Source organism: Sphaerodactylus townsendi, linkage group LG14 (assembly GCF_021028975.2).
Source record: "Sphaerodactylus townsendi isolate TG3544 linkage group LG14, MPM_Stown_v2.3, whole genome shotgun sequence".
Taxonomy (NCBI): Eukaryota; Metazoa; Chordata; class Lepidosauria; order Squamata; family Sphaerodactylidae; genus Sphaerodactylus; species Sphaerodactylus townsendi.
In genome coordinates this window covers 20,883,946-20,902,792 of record NC_059438.1, presented here as the reverse complement: position 1 = coordinate 20,902,792, position 18,847 = coordinate 20,883,946, and the positions used below count along the sequence as shown (strand labels likewise).

At 46.5% G+C, this 18,847-nt stretch overlaps 2 protein-coding genes across 3 annotated transcripts in view; one reads left to right on the top strand and one right to left on the bottom strand.

The window, feature by feature from the left end:
• ACD (ACD shelterin complex subunit and telomerase recruitment factor) overlaps positions 1–10,315 on the top strand; it is a 41,301-nt gene extending 30,986 nt beyond the window's left edge. For both annotated transcript variants that reach the window (XM_048515300.1, XM_048515299.1), the window contains exon 15: positions 6,010–10,315. The gene's annotated coding sequence lies outside the window, so the exon portion shown is untranslated. The remainder of the gene's footprint in view (positions 1–6,009) is intronic.
• CARMIL2 (capping protein regulator and myosin 1 linker 2) overlaps positions 1–18,847 on the bottom strand; it is a 72,737-nt gene that overhangs the window by 2,750 nt on the left and 51,140 nt on the right. The window contains exons 31-36 of the mRNA XM_048516081.1: positions 9,582–9,685; positions 7,746–8,151; positions 5,987–6,106; positions 4,669–4,705; positions 1,858–1,935; positions 567–917 (exon numbers count right to left, since the gene is read on the bottom strand). Of these exons, the coding sequence (XP_048372038.1) occupies positions 567–917; positions 1,858–1,935; positions 4,669–4,705; positions 5,987–6,106; positions 7,746–8,151; positions 9,582–9,685 (1,096 nt within the window). The remainder of the gene's footprint in view (positions 1–566; positions 918–1,857; positions 1,936–4,668; positions 4,706–5,986; positions 6,107–7,745; positions 8,152–9,581; positions 9,686–18,847) is intronic.

Genomic DNA, 18,847 nt, shown 5'->3' with positions numbered 1-18,847 from the left:
TAAGGAGACTCAAAGGGGCTTACAATCTCCTTTCCCTTCCCCCCCATAACAAACACCCTGTGAGTTGGGTAGGGCTGAGAAAGTTCCATAGAGCTGTGACTAGCCCAAGGTCACCTAGCTGGCATGTGTCGGAGTGCCCATGCTAATCTAGTTCCCCAGATAAACCTCCACAGCTCAAGTGGCAGCGGGGAATCAAACCCGGTTCTCCAGATTACAGTGCCCCTGCTCTTAACCACTATGCCACTGTTGTGTTTAAATGGGGCTCAAGCCAGATTTCCAAATGGCAGTTATATTCCCAGAAGAAGCCAAGGATTTTGCAGATGCAGGATTTGGATTAAGTAACTGCATTCCTTGCTGCTTTCCTCGAAATTCAAGTTCACAAAGCAGTCAGGGAACCATTTCTCTTTTCTTTGCTTCTGATTAATGCATCCATAGGCCTCTCTAGGCGAAAGGGGAAACTTGCTCTGGGTGCTGTGAACAGGGGCCCTGCTGTGAAACAAGAAACTGGATTGCAGAGACTAGGATTTTGGCACCGGCATCCAGCAAGCATTTTACTCAGTACATACCTGCCGCAATCATGTTTACGTCGGCGTATGAATTCTGCAGTTCGGAGAAGGCCCGTCCTTCTTCGGCATTGCTGGTTCTTCTGAAAGGAGGGGCGCCCCCGGGGCTTCTCCTGATCCTGGGCAAACTGCTGGTCCAGCTCTCCCTGCCCTTCTGCTCTCTGGGGCTGCCTGGCTCTTGAAGGGCAAAAGCTCTTCTTGGGGAAGAGGTGAGTTCAGAACATTTGCCTTTGAGCTCTGCATTCAGTTGCTTCCCAAGAGCTTTCCAGGAGAGCCTCCCTTCACCAGATCCTCCACTCAGCTCTGTACTGGTCCTTCCCGTGCCGTCTGCGGGACCCAACCGCACAGAGGGGTCTACAAAACAATGGGGTAAGAAGAAGAAGAAGAGTTTGGATTTATACCCCCCCCTTTTTCTCCTGTAAGGAGACTCAAAGGGGCTTAAAGTCTCCTTTCCCTTCCTCTCCCCCCCCCCACAACAAACATCCTGTGAGGTAGGTGGGACTGAGAGAGCTCGGAAGAACTATGACTAGCCCAAGCTCACCCAGCTGGCATGTGTTGGGAGTGCACAAGCTCATCTAGTTCCCCAGATAAGCCTCCATAGCTCAAGTGGCAGAGTGGGGAATCAAAACCAGTTCCCCAGGTTAGAGTGCACCTGCTCTTAACTACTACGCCACTGCTGCTCCACTGCTGCAACTATTCATCTCATTCCAAAAGGTGGGCCAGCGTCTCCCAAATACCACCCCCATACATGTTCTAGACTCTGCCTGTACTTCTAAAGAAGTATTCATCCATAATTTTCCTTTCTGTCCAGAAGATAATGAGTCACCCAACTGTACCGCTGTGAATCCACCCAAAGTGCCTTTTTGTCAACATGAAGCTCAGGAAGTGTATGAGTGTGATCACCACTCTCACATGAGCACAGTCTGTAGAAACAGTTTCAACTCATCTCCTTCATAAATCTCTACATTAGTTGAACCTGCCTTGGACAAATGCAGTCCAGATATGGGGCTATCATGAACTGTTTTCCATTCAGACTGCAGGGCATATTCCTGAATGCAAAAACCAGAACGTACACAAAAGCATCCCTGTGCATAGAAAAGTAGCACAGCTGGACTAGATAAAATACTTCTCCCCGTGCGTAGGGCTAGCTAAAAGTGTTGTCTCCTGACCTGTGGGACAATGGTGCAGGAGACAGAACTCAGGATGCAAGCCCAGAGGTGTGAACAATGAAAAAGGCTTCCTGACGAGAGTGAGGTCTGCAGTGCTTTAAGAAACAGGAGTTCCAGAAGCCCACCACACATACCTGTGGACATGGAGTGTGTACGTGATTTCAAGGGGCAAGGAGTCTCTGCTGAGGTGTCCATGATGTCCCCTAGGAAGTAAACAGCCACATTCAGAGAACAGGCCAGGAGCTGGGAGTTCTTCATGATGGGGTCAGACCTAAAGGCAGTGCAAGAGTGCAGCTCCTTCATGGAACAGCTGTATCCCCCCACCCCAAAAAGGCTCTGAAGTTAGCCCTCAGTGAAGTCAACTGCACCCATTCAGACTGCGTTCAGGACACCATGATAGAATACTCCTGCGATAATTATAATCCCTGTACATAGAAGAGTATTCACATCTTGTGGACTCCTCCCTCCATCTGCAACCTCAAATAGTTGACCCCTAGGCTTTAGAAACACATTTAGGCAGATTCTGCATGGGCCAAAAACAACGGTGTGAAAACTGTGTGAAAACAGTGTAAAATGGTTTAAACCGGTGTTTACACTGTTTTCACACCATTTTCACACCGCTGTTTTTGGCCCATGCGGAATCCACCTTAGTCAAAGCTTTAATAACACCTCTGGTAGCAAGGTCCTTTTGTGCTACATGGTGGATCAAGGTGATTGATTCCTTGTCTGCCTCAATAGCTCCATTCCAAAGCCATTTCAGAAATCCCTTCCAAAAAAACACTGTCCTCAAGGACTTCAGATGGTTACTCTAGTTTTGCCCCGGAATAAGTGGCTACGCTGTTGGAAATCATAGAGTTGAAAGAGACCCCAAGGGCCATCAAGTCCAACCCCCTGCAATGCAGGAACACGCAATCAAAGCACTAATCCTGCTGGGATTATCATCTTGCCGGGACTGCAGAAAGATGCCTTGAGCTCATTCATGCAGTAGGTATGAGGGTTTTTAGGAATCAGTCCTTATAAAGCATCAAACATTTAGAACCTAGCAGATGAAATACATGGTTGGCCATTCAGAGTAGTAATTTCTGCTAGCATATTGCAAATCCAACTTGAACAACAGTTTATTGAATCAGTGAAAATGGCACATTTTAATTTTGGCAATAAGAAGCCTTCCTCAGATTTTCTAAAGTCTGCTGTCTTTTTTTCCCATTAAAGAAGTTGCAAATAAATAGACAACAACCAGCAATATTGTTAATTTCTTTTTAACGGAAAACAGCAAATGGTTTTATATATTTGGGTGCTGTGTGGTTTCCGGGCTGTATGGCCGTGTTCTAGCAGCATTCTCTCCTGACATTTCGCCTGCATCTGGGCTGGCATCTTCAGAGGATCATGCCAGCCACAGATGCAGGCGAAACGTCAGGAGAGAATGCTGCTAGAACACGGCCATACAGCCCGGAAACCACACAGCACCCAAGTGATTCCGACCGTGAAAGCCTTCGACAATACATTGGTTTGATATAGTTTGAAGCCAGGGAGCATAAACAGTATCTTGAGACTATATTGTGTGGGATTTTCACATTGTAGCCAGTAGATGTCATTCTTGCTCAACATCTACTTCTAGGCAAGAAAAGGTAATCCTTGCTTTTTGTGACATTTTAACACACTCTATCCAGCTGTACACATTCCCACGGGGCACGGCTGCTGTTACAAAATGCTAAACATTGATTCCGCCGAATTCCAGATGCCCAAAGGGGCTTTACAGTTGTATTTTTGCAATACAAGTGCCACGTAGCAAGACATATACAAAACAAAGTGTTCAAAGTACCCTTTGATTTAGTACTGGAAGGTTGCGCTGCTGTACAAAAGCGATCCAGACATTTGAAATACAGGCAAATATCCCAAAACACTGATTACTGCTCCCCCTTTTCATCACACCCATTCCCCATTTTATCCTCAAAAGAACCCTGTAAGAGAGATTTCATTTCAGTAGCACCTTAGAGGCCAACAAGGGTTTGGGGGCAGGTTCCTAAATACCTACTAGTGGCAGGCAATCTCCTGCAGATTCCTGCTGCTGCCTACCAACACTCAGCTCTTTGGTGGGTGCAAGCAGCCTGGCTGAAAGGTGGGAGACCCTAGGGCAGTGGTGGCGAACCTTTGGCACTCCAGATGTTATGGACTACAATTCCCATCAGCCCCTGCCAGCATGGCCAATTGGCCATGCTAGCAGGGGCTGAAGGGAATTGTAGTCCATAACATCTGGAGTGCCAAAGGTTCGCCACCACTGCCCTAGGGTATCGCATCAGAGAGACCCTCTATCACTTTCCCTAAGACTCTATGATAACCATAGAGTTTTTGGGCAAGTGCTAGAGCAGGGGTAGGGAACCTGCGGCTCTCCAGATGTTCAGGAACTACAATTCCCATCAGCCTCTGTCAGCATGGCCATTCCCTACCCCTGTGCTAGAGCACTCCCTGGTATGATGTCAGTGCTTCCATATTATGCTGGAAGCGATGTCATTATGCACAGCCACCCATTGTCACCCCCTCTACCTGCCTCCCAACATCTCTAGTTGCCAAGAGGGACCTGGCAACCCTAGGGTATTAGCTTTTGAGATTCAAATTCCCTTCATCTGATACAAGAGCGTTGACTCATAAAAAGCTGATCTCCCCAAAATGTTGTTGGTCTAAGGTGCTACTGGACTCAAATCTAGCTCTTCTACTGCAGACCAACATGGCTACCCTCTGAAACTAAGAACTCCGTAAAGTAGGTTGGGCAAAGAGATACTGGGCTATCCTAAAATCATCCAGTCGGCTTCATGGCAGGGTAAGGAAAGGGATTTGAACCCAGCTCTCTAGTCACTATACCACAATGAACTAAGAAAGTGGTCAAGCATCACATTATTCTGAAAGTTGGAAGAAGGCCAATCACTAGTGCTACTCACCATCAGAACCAGCTTTCTTGATTTCCCCATCTTTGTTCTGCAAAAGAATGCAAAGAAATTCTCAGAGATTGAGCCTTTTCAGAAAACACTTGTGTCTGTAAGGTATGCCCTACATAACAAGTGGGGCTCATAAAAAGGTGGTCGGGAAAAGGAAATTTGAGAGAATATCTGTTAGTGCAGTGCCAGGATTTGAATCCGGGAAGGAAAACATTGCAGTGGATGCATGAAGGAGGCCGAGTTTCTTTTTAAAAACCACTGGGAAGTATTTAACTGTGCTTGAAAAAAAATCTGTTCAGAGCCTTGGTCACTGAGTTGTAGTTCGAATTGTGGAATGGATCAAAGTCCGTGCAGCCTGATTTACTGTCACAGGAGAAAAGCATATATACAGTAACCCCACTGCATCACAATCAAATCCCAGCAAACATGACTGCATGAGGTACTCTTCTGTTTGGTTGTTTGCAGCAGGCAAAGTTGTTCAGAAGAGCTTTTCATGGCTGAGAATCTTTGTTCAGGTGATTTTAAGTAGTCTCTGGGGTATCTGTTGTCACTCGTCAAAACTGGAACAAGCAAAATGATTTTGATACAAGAAACTTTGGGTGGGATTTAACTTGTAGGGGTTGTCTCAATGGCAGAATTGATTGATCTTAGGCAGATTCCGCATGGGCCAAAAACAGCAGTGTGAAAATATTGTGAAAACAGTGTAAATCTTTTAAAACCGTTTTCACACCGTTTTCACACTACTGTTTTTGGCCCATGCGGAATCTGCCTTATACTGCCTGCTTTTGAGATGGGAAATTTATATCAGGCTGTGTGAGATGTGGTTTGTGATATGATATTGAGTTTGTACCTTGAAGAAAGATTGTGTTAGATATTTCCAATAAATATTCATGATACATTTGTTTCTAAAATGCAGTTTATAAGGCGCCTTAGGTCCATTATACAGAGGAAGGTGGGATAAATGCTATAAATAAATACCCATAAAAATAAAGCAGGCCTCACAGAATGTGTACTTTCTTTAATAGAGATTCATGTTTGCTCCTGTTGTTAATTCAGATTCCTATTGTGCATCATTTTGTCTTTAAAAGGGACAGGCTGTGCCTTAGAGTAGCACAAATAGTCTGCTTAAAAACTGCATAAATGAAAACAGACAAAAATATGGCCAGTCCAACAACAGCATCCAGTTCTCAAATCTCTCTACACTTTTACCGTCTCCCCTGGAATTCCTGTGGGAGAGCAGGAATGCACAACAGCTCAGCAAACTCTTGCTTGGAACCAGGAGCACAAAAGCTAAGAGCCCACCTTTATCACCATCTCTCACCTGCTTCTTTTTGTTTTCGGAAGGTAACACCTTGGTGACACCGATCCGATGCAGCATGACATGGACCCTCTGCTCAAAGGAACTGGGCAGCTCTCCATCGCTCCTCTCGAACAGCCTCTTCTGCGGAGAAACCGTAGGGCAAATCTAGGCACCCTCACTACATCACCATGGCATCGCTCGGTGTTTCCGCAGCACAGGCCGGAACCTGCCCAGGTGCCAACTTTCAACAATAACTATCTGCTCTCGCTCAGACAGCCCAGCTGAGGAGGTATCAAATCTGTTGCCTCACCTCAGCCCACGAATGGATCTAAGGGTCTCTTGAGCCAGCAGATGCCCCCTTTCCCTGCCCACACCTAAGGCCACAAGGAGTCTCCACTGCCCAGAGGCGTAGCGAGGGAAAATGGCACCCAGGGCAACACCTGCCCCGGGTGCCCCACCATGCCACGACCACCACCATGCCTTCCCCGTGCCCCACTTACCTTAGGTGGCAGCGGTCCCGGGCAGCCTGGCAGGGCTGGGCCTGACGGGGCCAAGGGGCAACCTGTGGCAGCCCAGCCAGGCTGCTCCTTCAGGAAGGAGTAGCCTGGCGGGGTGGGGCCGGGCCAAGGGGGGAAGGAGGAGGGGTGTGGGGACGATTTTCCACCCCCCACGTGACCAAATGGCAGCCTGCCCGGTGTATATATTCCCATGTGTCCCTGTGGAGGCTCTGTCTCTGCCCGCTTGCCTGCACAGGAAGGAATCAGGCAAGGGAGACAGGTGCCCAGACATTATTGTGCCACATCCCTTTCTCCTCAAAGCAGATAACAGCTACAAGATATGTGGGCTTGTTTTACTACCCAATACAGACTGACGTGTCCATCAAAAACACATCCTTTCTGTTCTCTCACCTATATGGGCAGTTTTGGTCCCTGAGCGGAACCAGTGAAAAATGCAGGACCAATTTTTGTGCAGCTGCATTGAAAGAGGAACTATTACGTCTAAACAGACCAGGAAGCCATTTTTGCAGAAACACTTGCCATATTCTGACCTGAGACATAACCCAATGATAAGTTTTCCTCCTTGTGTCTGTGTGATAAAATGTGTATTCTAAATTCTGTGCTGGAAAGTTAATCCAAGGCACATCTGGACCAAATCTGGATCAGGTTCATGGTGATGGGGCTGAAGCCGTCTCTGCCAAATCACTTTCCTTACCTGAAACAGCCCCAGGGGCTGCATCTATTTGCCCAGTTGTGGAAACCTATGTGTACTCCATGAGTGTACACGGACCCCCAATGGGTCCATCCTTCCTAGTGATGTTTCAGATCAGGAAACCAGTCTAGAAGGGAGTCTGAAGCCCCTTCTGTCTGTGCTCTAAAGTCTCAATTGGACTCACATATGGTTGAGATAAGTTTCCAACACAGAACTTCTAATATTTGATTGTGCAGACCTCCTGACTGGGAAATACTTATACCTTTGGAGATAGAGCTCACGGAGGGGTAATCTGGACAGATTTCACATAAAATTTATGATATATCGTAGAGTCTGTCTCTGAAGCTGCCATTCGCTCCAGGGGAACTGATCTCGGTAGTCTGGAGATCAATTGTAATTTCAGGGGATCTCCAAACCCCTCCTGGAGATTGACAATCCTATATGCAGACCAGGGAAGGAAAACTTGGCGTGTATTTAGGTTCTGAGAACCATCACATTCTTGGCCTTTAAGGACCCAGTAGGAACGGTCAGCCATTTCCCTAAGCCAAGTAGGAAAATAAGAGAGACTTACTTTCTCGTGTCTCACCCCGAGTGACTCTTCATCCTCCCCGGACAGGAGTATCAAGGACTGGGATTTTCCCTCCCGGGAGTAATTAGTCCTGGTTCTGCGAGAACTGTCAGGGGTCTGACTTTGTTCCAGGGGGCTTCTGCTGTCCCCAGCCAGCCCTCCTTCTTCAGACTTGCTTAGTCTTTTCGGGGATTCACTGGCTTTGCTGGGAACCCTCAGAATGTCGCTCAGCATCAGCCTTCTGACCCTCGTGGCTGAAGGGCTACCCTCGGGCTCCTTCTCTGGCCTGGTGGCCCGGCCCGACTTGGGCTTCTTGAAGGCAAAGAAGTGTCCTATTTTCTTTTTGAGGGTCCGAGAGCCAGAAGAAGTTGGCGCGGCCAATACCGGAGAGGTTTCTGACAGAACAGGGCTGTAGTCAGGTGGCAGAGAGAAAAACAGGATGATTTGAGGAGCCGCCTCAAAAACATGCAGCTTTAGGTGGGGCGATAATTCAGGGCAGAGGCATAGCAAGGGGGAAAGTGTCCAGTGCACTGGTGCATACTCTGCCCCTGCCACGCCCATGTCTGCTCCGTCCCGCCACACCCCGGAATGCCCTCACCACATCCCCACAGGAGCGCGCGCCCGGTGCGTCGTGCACCCCCTGTCCCCTTGGAGCTACGCCTCTGATTCAGGATCCCCAGTAAATTGGCACGGGTGGGGCCCTATTAGCACAAATATGCTCACTTCACTTTGGAAAGGTATATAGGCAGATTAATCTTTCTTTGTGGCAGAGGCTGATCAGAAATCCCAAGAGCACTGACTTGTCCTCAGCAGAATTTGGCTATTTTAGATCCCTCTTCCTAGAAATGTTCCGGGTCGTTGTTGAATTACATGATGATACTCGCTGGCGCTGCACGATAATGCAGGCAGACGCCAGACTCCAATTAGAAAGTACATTTTCAGCAGAGGATATAGAACATTTGGCTGGCTTAATGTGCAAACAGATACACTCAGGAGAACATGCACACGGAAGCTTCTGCCTCTTACGTGGTTGTGCAGCCCATGCCTATCAAAACCATCGTCATTTGTGGCAGCCTACTACAGGAACAGAGGTTGCAAGCCAGCACGGCACAGCGGTTGGGGTGATTGGACTAGGATTTGGGGGAATCAGGTTCGAATTCCCACTCTGCCATGGAAGCTTGCTGGGTCACTTTGGGTCAACCATACAACCTTAACCTGCTCCACAGGATGGTTGTTGTGAGAATAAAATGAAGGAGGGGCAAACAATGTGGCCATCTGCTTTGCATCCCCATTGGAGAGAAAAGCAGGGGAGAAATAAGTGCATAAATAAAAGAAGGAAAGCTCCATGGGAGAGAGGAAAAATCAGCTCACAGCACTAGATGAAAGTTGGCATGCTTAAAATGGGTCCCCAGAATAGGCAGCATGACATATTCAGAGCACTCAGTGGGCAAACGTTCTTTGTGCAGCTGCAGGAGAAGATAGGTGGTTGGCTGCCAATGCATAGGAACAATGAGAAGACATATTCTTGCAACCAGCCCTGAGGCTTTGCGGGATCCTTGTATGTTAGATCCCAGCATCTGAAGTCCAACCCCGGACTGCACTGTCATAAACATAATCCGAGCTCATAATCCAAGCAGTTGACTATAAAAATGGTTAAGCCAACTCTAACCATACTTCCTCAAGTGCAAGTTTTAAAGTCTTTTTTCCGCTGATATCAGATCCTTGACTGTCACCATGTTCTATAAAAAGCAGCCCCAGCCCCCCAGCCCCAAATTTCCACACTCCCCCCCACTTTTTGTTGGCTTGAAGCTCCCAGATTGAGTCAAAGTCTTCACTTACGGTAACTGTTCATGAATCACCTTCTTTGAGAAGAAGTCATCTAAGCCTTCATCCAGCCTCGAGATGCTTCGGTCTTCATCGTTCTCACGCACTGCTGGCTGCACCTAGGAGCAAGAGCGACAGTCAGAGCAACAAACAGGAGACATGAGAAAATGGTAGGTAGGAACTGGCTTATCTTCTGTATCCTTTCAAAGTTATGCGGCACTTTGACAATTGATATTGAAAAGGTGGTGTATAAATGTAACAGACAAAAAACCCAGCTTCCCTGGGGAGAGATTTCTTTGTTCCTGTGATAAACTCAGAGAGAAGAAATAAACAAACTATCTGGACAGCCACCATATGCTTTGAGATCTATCAAGATTTGGGTCTAGAAAAGTCTGTATTGAAACTTCATGAAATAGCATGCCATGGGAATAATGGCAGGGCAGAGAGTCCAAGAACTGGCACTCACATCTGCAGTATTAAGTAACAGATGTGTATACTGAGTGGAGAAGTGTGGTCCTTCCTAGTGGTCAAAAATTTCCCGAGGATCTTGACTTCTGAATCATCAACAGCATTGTATTGTCGGTATCCGGAATTTTATCTTCTCTACAAAACAAACCAAGCTTTCTATATTTAAACGTCTATTGTCAATATTCAGAATTCTCTTCTCTATAAATCAAACCTCTTGTATGTACACATTTGGATTGTTAGCCTCTGTAACAACTCCATCCTGGTAAAATCCTGCAAATTCATGTCTGAGTTTTTTAATTTTAATTCTTGGTTATGCCACCGCCACCGCACTTTGCTGGATTTCTGTGATTGGGGGTGAATCAAGGCTTAGACTGCCTGGGATGAGTTCAAGATTTGAACTGGACTCTGGAAGTTGACATTTGGGGTGAAACCATGGCTCAGTGGTTGGCATGCTGAAGGTTCCAGATTTGATCCCCAGTATCTCCAGTTAAAAGATTCTGACCAGGTGCACAGTGTGAGGTGAAGGGAGGCAAGTGTTTAAGTCATGAGTGTTCCTGAAACAACCACAGTAGGGTTGCCAAAAATTGGATAGAGAAATTCCTGGAGATTTGGGGGCAAACCCTAAAGAGGGAAGCATTTGGGGAGGGGAAGGACCTCCGCAAAGATGTGATGCCATGTGTCCACCCCCCAGAGCAGCCGTCTTCTCCAGCGGAACTGATCTCTGAAGATCAGTTGTAATTCTGGGAGATCTCCAGGCTCTACCTGCAAAATGGCAACCCAAAGCCAGAGGGAGCCATTTCCCCCCCTATTGGGGAAAATACAGACATGGGTAGTTAGATGTTTGTCCCAGTAGAACAAGTGGCAGCTCCAAGTGGCAATGCCCCCCTTTCCCTGTGCTGCAATCCTAATCAGAATGAGGCCAAGGGTTCCAGGTTAGCACAGTTCCAGGTTAGCAAATACCTGGAGATTTTGGGAGTGGAGCTTGAGGAGGGTGGGTATTAGGGAGGGAGGGGCTTCAATGGGATATAATGCCATACAGTCCACCTTCCAAAGTAGCCATTTTCTCCAAGGGAACTGATCTATGTCATCTGGAGGCCAGTTTTGACAGAAGGAGCTCTTCAGCTACCACCTGGAGGTTGGCAACCCTAATCAAGGTCCTAAAGACCCGATAAATGCATTGATTGAAGAACCTGAGAGCTCCAATCACAGGCTTTACAACATTTTGTTTGCTTTGGACCCCGACACAATCTTCTAAGCGTAGAGACGCTTCCTTGGCCTTGGAACCCGAGCGCCGCCCTAATTGACGGCATCTCTTACAAGTTCTTGAGCAGCGACAGTCTTTGAAATTCACTATTGCTTGACCCACTTTGGATGAACAGGCAAGAAAACGGCTTTACTCTCCAGCTATAGAACCATGTGATCCTTTCAGACAGGAATAAAGATACAGAGGCAAGGGGACTGATCACCAGACGATCTTCTTACACTACCTTGGCATGACAGGTCCTCACTTGCAACTCAACCCCCATTTATCCAGGCATCACTAAGCTGCTGAAAGCGGGTTCTGTAATGGCAGCATAAAATGCAGACTGAATTGCGACAGTCAGGTTCAGCTGCGCAGAGCTTTTCCTTCCATGTTTGCATCTGACCCAGAGGAGGAGGGCAGAAACTTGCAGGTCATTTGCTATCCTTTTTGGGACAAAAGTTGGTCAAAAAGAGGAAAAGTGTCTGTGATAGTCACCCAATGGGACTGGCAGGCGAGAAATGAGCAAAATATGTCTCTCTGTTGGTGGATCCCTAAAGTTGATGAGTAAAGTTGTATTTATTCCAGCCCCAAGCCAATATTATATTAAATAACTCATTAACAGCAGAATCCTAAGCCAAGTTATACCCTTCTAAGTGCACAGAAATCAGTGGGCTTAGAAGGATGTAACCCAATTTAGGATTGCACTTTAAGTCATTACAAAAATTCAATACATTTTGTTAACAACACACCACATAAATCTTTTCCAAAAAGTATAATCAACCCCTGTGGCTAAATATATGATATATAAATAAAAAACAACAGCAACAATACATGATTATCATACCAATACTAAAAAGTAGCCTAAAACAGTCAAAGGCATGGAATTTATTTAGTGGGGCCGAAATCACCACTGTTTTTGAATGATCTTGTCAATGCCATTTGCAAACAGGAAGTCAATTTTCTCTAAGCTTTTACAGGACTTTTGTTTTTCCAGACACTGGGGAATATAAAAAAAAAACTCTTCTCTCTTCCAGAGCTGTTTATACAGCAGTGAAAAAGCAAATACAAGCATCCGCCATCTGACCTAGACCTCAGACACAAAACCACGGGTGACATGATGTGACGCAGAACTGGCTATCTAAACCCACAGATGGTGCTAGCTGAAGACTAACTAGGTTCTGAAAATTAGATCCACCAACCCATGTTGGTACCAGCATCATGTAATAGTTATAGTGCCAGATGAGGATCTGGAAGATGCAAATTGAATCCCTGCTCTGCCATGGAAGCTCTTGGCCCAGTCACTCTCTGAAGAACCTGTGAGCAGTGAAACACCTGCTTCACACCTGCAGGACAGTGGAGGAGGAAAAAGAGACTGCATTGCTGGAAACTGTTGGTGGGAGATTCCAACTCATAGAATCATAGCATTGGAAGAGACCGCAAGGGCCATCAAGTCCAACCCCCTGCCATGCAGGAACACACAATCAATGCACTCCTGACATATGTTCATCCAACCTCTGTTTGAAAACCTCCAAAGAAGGAGTCTCCACCACTCTCCAAGGCAACGAATTCCACTGTCAAACAGTCCTGACAGTCAGAAAGTTCTTTCTAATGTTTAGGTGGAATCTCTTTTCCTGCACCTTGAATCCATACAAATAGAACTCCATATAAACAGAAGACTCCTTTTGTGACCTGTGATGGCCCTTTTTTTGCAGGGAGCTTTTCAACATCAGGAGATGTTTCAAAAGACGATTGTTCACCTGCAATCCAAAATGGTGCAGCCCACTAGTCTTCTTAATTCCCCTGCATTTATGAATTAGACCTTAGCTGAGGCTCTGCATCTGCTGTTGAATGAATGCATCCTTCAGTCTACTTCCAATTTTTGCCTTAGCTGCTTTGCAGCAAGACTGCTCTGTTCAGATATTTGGAAGCCCTGCTTCAGCACATGGCGTATGCTGCAAAAGTCAGAACATCTCCTTCCTCACAACCTGTAGGCGACAGAGAAGAATCTGAGTGGGATATATTCATGTCAGGGAAGAGACAGAAAAGCAACCCTCCATAGACTCACACTCCACGCTGGAAGCTCCAGTCAATGGAATTATCCTTAAGACTGGGCACTGCACTTTAGGAAGGCATCCAGTATGAGACTCCCTTCAATGGCAGTTATGTGCCATCTCTTGCAACACTCTGGGAGTGTTGCAAGAGTCTCAAATGGAATCCCAGGGCTACTCCCCAGACCCCACCACCCAAATCTCCAGGTGCTTCCCAAGCAGGAGTTGGCAACACTAGGTGCAACGGAAGAATGTGTGTGTATGAGAGGCAAGGACACCAACTCAGCCTGAGAAGTCACACACACACACACACACCGCCAAGAAATATCTCCACTGAAACTACAGGAATGCAAGGAGAAATGTTCAAGGATACAGGATACCACCTCTGAGCCTGGAGAACAGGTGAGAAGAGACATGTGGGCACTCCCCCAGCCCCCTGTTACCTGTACCATAATGGAGCTAGGTGACATAATAGAGTGAACCATCCAGCTGCTGCTAAGACCCATTAAGGCCACCATAACTGCTTGAGTTGTACACCCCTGATGTAGACTAACCAGCAAACAAAGGAAACCAGGGAGTGAAGGAAGGAGGGTCACTTCCAGGTTCCTATCACAAACAAGGGAAAGCCATTCAGTGCTTCTATGGGGGAAACGGCTACAAGGCTCATTCCGTCTGCTTGGCATTGATTGCAGTGCTGAGCTGGATTGGCCATTGGGGTAAAGCAAACTTGCTGCTCAAAAGGATGCCTGCTGCAGTAGCTCTTATTTCAGAGTTGCTCAGCCTATTTCAAAGTTGCTCAGAATGTTTGCACTGGGCTTCTTTAAAAGCCTCTGAATCTCAGAGCACAGAAATTATTTTCTCATTATAAGAGGTGGGAATATTGCTGGGCTCACCAGAACTCTGCTAAGCACAGTGAAGAGAATACTGCCTCTATTGCCAAATGTTTCAGAGTAAGGGAAGAGCTGTGCCTTTCTTTTGTTTAAATGCAGGTGTGTGGACTGCCTCTTTCTCAGCCCTGGCAGATGCACTGTGTGGCATGTTGCCCCAATTCCTATGGCACCTCCGTTGAACACTTGACTACCAGCAGCTCCCCGTGGTTTCAAGGCAGAGATCTTGCATATCACCTCCTCCCTGATTCTTTTAGCTGCAGACTGAATCTGGAACTTTCTGCATGCAAATTAGATGCTAAGTCCCCACTGCAACAGATAGCTCTGCAGAAGGATGTTGCGAATCTTGCCAGGGTCCTGACAGTGCATAATCTCAATGTACACCAACAGCTGTAACCACATTTATAAATCTCAAGGGCTCCTTTAAGGCTCCTTAACATTGCAAAGTGTTCCACAGGTTACCTGTGGAAATCAACACAGGGTTGTATCTGAATGGTTCCTTTGCTTCCCAGGCACTTCGTTAACATCAGGTGTAAAGCTAGGCAATTTTTAATTTTGCATACCGTTCAGAGAATCTACAGAGGTAGGTCAACACTGTCAGTGCTAGCAGGGAACATCAAGAGAAGGCTTTGTCCTCTACGCTCCGTTGTTGGCCCTCCAGATGGTTGGCTGCTTTTTGAGACAGGATGTTATACTAGAGAGACTTCTGGTCTGATCCAGCAAGGCCCTGCCTATGTTCTTATTGGCTGAGGCAACATTCTTCAGTGTAAAAGCATTGAGCAACCATAAATGAGGTCAATATCTAGGAAGTGGTCAGCAGCAAAACAGCAGACCGCAAGCTATATGAGTAGCTTTTGGGAACGATTGGGCCGAGGCAGGTCAAAGTTCTTCTGCTATTCAGTGTCCACTCATTCTCTGCCATCTGTTGCACTAGCATAAGGGATTAACTAATTTAATATAAGAGTTAATTGACTTTGTTTCAGGTAAGCACAATTTGCAGCCAGCCAAGCCATAGGCAGACGTTCAGACATGTATGTCAGTCGAGCAGGAGCACAATAGACTTCTTGCAGTTTCCTCAGACTACAAATTGTGTACGTGTTTCCATAACTGCATCAACTGTGTCAGGGTGCTGCCATAGGCAAACACCTTGATTTCAATTAGACTCTACCTTCCTTTTTCTTATTCACTTATTTTGATATTTTATACCCTGCTTTTCACTCCAACGGGATCCAAAATGGCTTAAAACATCATTCTTTCCTCCTGCCAGGGGCATACTTCCATTTGGGGTCAAATGTTCCCAGGCTGCAGCCATTTAGTCATTGTGGGGTGGGGTGGGGGGATTGAATTGTTGTTGTTCTGCTTTTCACATCTATTAGGACTTGGCTTTGCGTCTATTGATTTGTCAGCATGGTATAGTGGTTAAGAGCAGGTGGATTCTAATCTGGAGAACCGGGTTTGATTCCTCACTCCTCCACCTGAGTGGCAGAGGTTTATCTGGTGAACCAGATGTTTTTCTGCACTCCTGCATTCCTGCTGGGTGACCTTGGGCTAGTCACAGTTCTCTCAGGACCCTCTCAGCCCCACCTACCTCACAAGGTGTCTGTTGTGGGGAGAGGAAGGGAAAGGTGATTGTAAGCCACTTTGAGTCTCCTTACAGGAGAGAACGGTGGTGTATAAATCCAAACACTTCTTCTTTGAAAGACCTTGTCCTTCTTTTTGGCTTTGCCCTTCTCTCAAGAGTACCTTGAAGATTTATGCACATGCCTTAAAAATGTGTATGTCACAAATGGGTGTTTGAAAACTCCTGGATGTAGACAGGTACCCTCGCTGGCCAGCGCAGATAAGCTGCAGTTCCGTGGACTGGGTGGCAGGCTGGGAGTTGTCACCGTGTAATGTGTCAAACAGCTCTTGATTGAGCTCAATGGCCAGATGGTCTCAGCAACCATCTATGCAGGCAAAAACCAGGCATGGCTGCAATCAGTCCAGCAAGCTGTTGCCATTCTTGTCATTGAAACATTTCTGTCCCGCCCGCTAACTGTGGAGGTTCTTGAAAGGGGATCAAACATAATTAAAATCAAACTTTTAAAAAACCAAGAGAACTATGTTAGAACATCATGCATTTTGATTCCCTATCACCCCTAAGGTTGACCACCACTCCAATTTGTGGGGGTTCTGTCAGTTTCTACTGGGTTTGTTCATTTATTTACTGCACTTCTACCCAAGGGGGACCCTAATGACTTGTGTTGCTCTCTTCTCCTCCATTTTATCCTTTCAACAACCCTATGAGAGTTTGTTGTGGCTATTACATTTAAGTTATCTGCACAGCCCAGCCAATGAGAGGCTTGCTGCCTCTGAATATAGTGATTCCACAGGCAAGACTTCTTTGGGTAGGAAGAGGAGAAAGTACACTCCTAAGCCAATTTACACGTTTTTCCTGGGATGGCCCAGGCTATTGACCTGGATATCCCACTGAGCTGGATGGCCCCAGGTAGCCCAGTCTCGTCAGATCTCAGAAGCTAAGAAGAGTTGGCCCCGGTTACAACAACCAACTTAATCCCTCCAGGAAGCTCCCAAGATATTTACAGTTGCTTATGCCAAGCTCCTTATAAAGATGCACCCTCCCTCCAATTGCATCCAACAGAGATTTAGGTTGCGAGTTACTTTATGCCATTGTGGTTGTTGGCAGGAATGTCAGGATATAAAAATTTTAATACACAAGCATGCAGAGTGCATCTGGCTGATGAATTTCTTATAATAAAGTGTGCAATAACCCTTTCTTTGGGTCACTCCTGAACCATCTGCCAATCATCTTCCTCAAATCGCCCTGTGCTCCAGCATTCAACTCTGCTTCTAGTAGTGAGAAGAGCGGGGAACAAGAGATGGAAAGAAGACTTTTTTTCAGTGACACACCTTGTCCATTTTCTACCCCTTCGTTGTAGGGCAACGGCAGAACTTGCCCTGAAAAAGTGTATCACTTTGACTAGCAGGAAGTCATAATCTTCAGTGGTTGCACCCCAATACTAAACAATCCACAACCATTGGGCTGTTTTCTGCAGGCACACAGGCACGCACGGGGAGGTGCCAATACACCTTGTCGTTATTTATCTTACATAATCTTCGTGCTTTGCTCTTCTCCCAAATGGGGATCCAAAGGAGCTTACAATATTATTCTCTCTGCCTCCATTTTATCCTTCAACAAGCATCCTGCGAGGTTGGTTGAGCTGAGTGTATGTGTGTGACTGGCCTAAGGTCACCTAGGGAGATTCAGTGACGGAATGGGTATTTCAACCTGGGTCTCTCAGATCCTTGTCTGACACTCTAACCACTACCTCACACTTGCCATGTTTTTCATGCCGATTTTCCACATGTGCATGACAGGGCCTCGAGTATTCAGTCTCCTGGAATTCTGGCCAGGAAGAGGCAACAGCCAGAAGTTGCTCCTGCAGGTTGTTCAAGGGGCTTATTCACAACTGAGATTCAGCAAAGAGCAACAGATATCTGTTCCACTGCTAATTGCTAATTGTTTCCGTTCCCCTGACTTAGAAGGCTTAAAATGCCACTTGCATCAGAGGAAAGAGCCTCCGGTAGCAGAACAGATCTGTGAGATCATCTAACGCAGTTAGTGTCCTACCTGGAGCCTTTGTCTGTGTACGGTTCAGACACAAGGATGAACTAATTGGACATTTGTGCGAGATGCATCACAAGCCAAGAACATTGATTCTGAAGCTGCAAGCTCCATGGAATTTTACCTATTTGTTGCAGTTGGTTGCAGGGAACTTCATTGGCACCTGCGTGCTTATTTCCAACCTTTTGAATTTGTGTCAGTGTTCAAACAAGAGCGAGGCTGATAATGCACAAAGTGTTTGCTGCGGGGTGGAGGTGAATGTCCGCCACAGCAATATTTCTTGTATGGACGTATTTCCTCTAGCCCTGATTTCACTTTCCACTCTCTCTGAGGCAAGCAAATCCACTCATAGAAGGATTTTAATTTTGTTTCACTGCCAGAGTGGGACAGATTTGCCAGTGGGCACAGCTTTGCCCCAGACCTCTCCCTTTGCCCAAAGCCAGCCCACCTAATCTTACCCCCCTACTCCCTCGCATTGCTTTACATGCTTCCCCCTCACCCTCCAACTACTTCTCACTTCCTGTCCTGCCATATAATTTCTACTGCCCATGGCCTCCCCATTCCTGCATATCTCTAGATCTTTGGGTTCAAACAATTAAATAACCATATTGATGTATCGATAAATCAATATTAACACAAAAAAATAGAAATAATAAGATTAGTTGATCAGTTCAAACACCCAATTTGCCCCTGCATTTGATTGACAAACTGCATTTGATTGACAAACATGATAGACAAACATCATAGTTTTACACACAAGGAATCAGTGATTCCAGACCACACCGGGAAAAGCCCATCGGTCTTGACACTTGGGTTTACAGCACATCGGGAGTTGGACAATCGTGCCCGGGACAGAGCCGCCCTGTTGGTTTGCCTGCTAGCCAGCCAAGCAGAACTCGACCTAGTGAGCTTCCACCTGTTGCCCATGGGAAGGAGTGAGAGTCCTTCCCCACCCACCCCATTGGAAACACCTGCAGGGGGTGGGGTCTGGCAGCTACAACAGGAGTTCC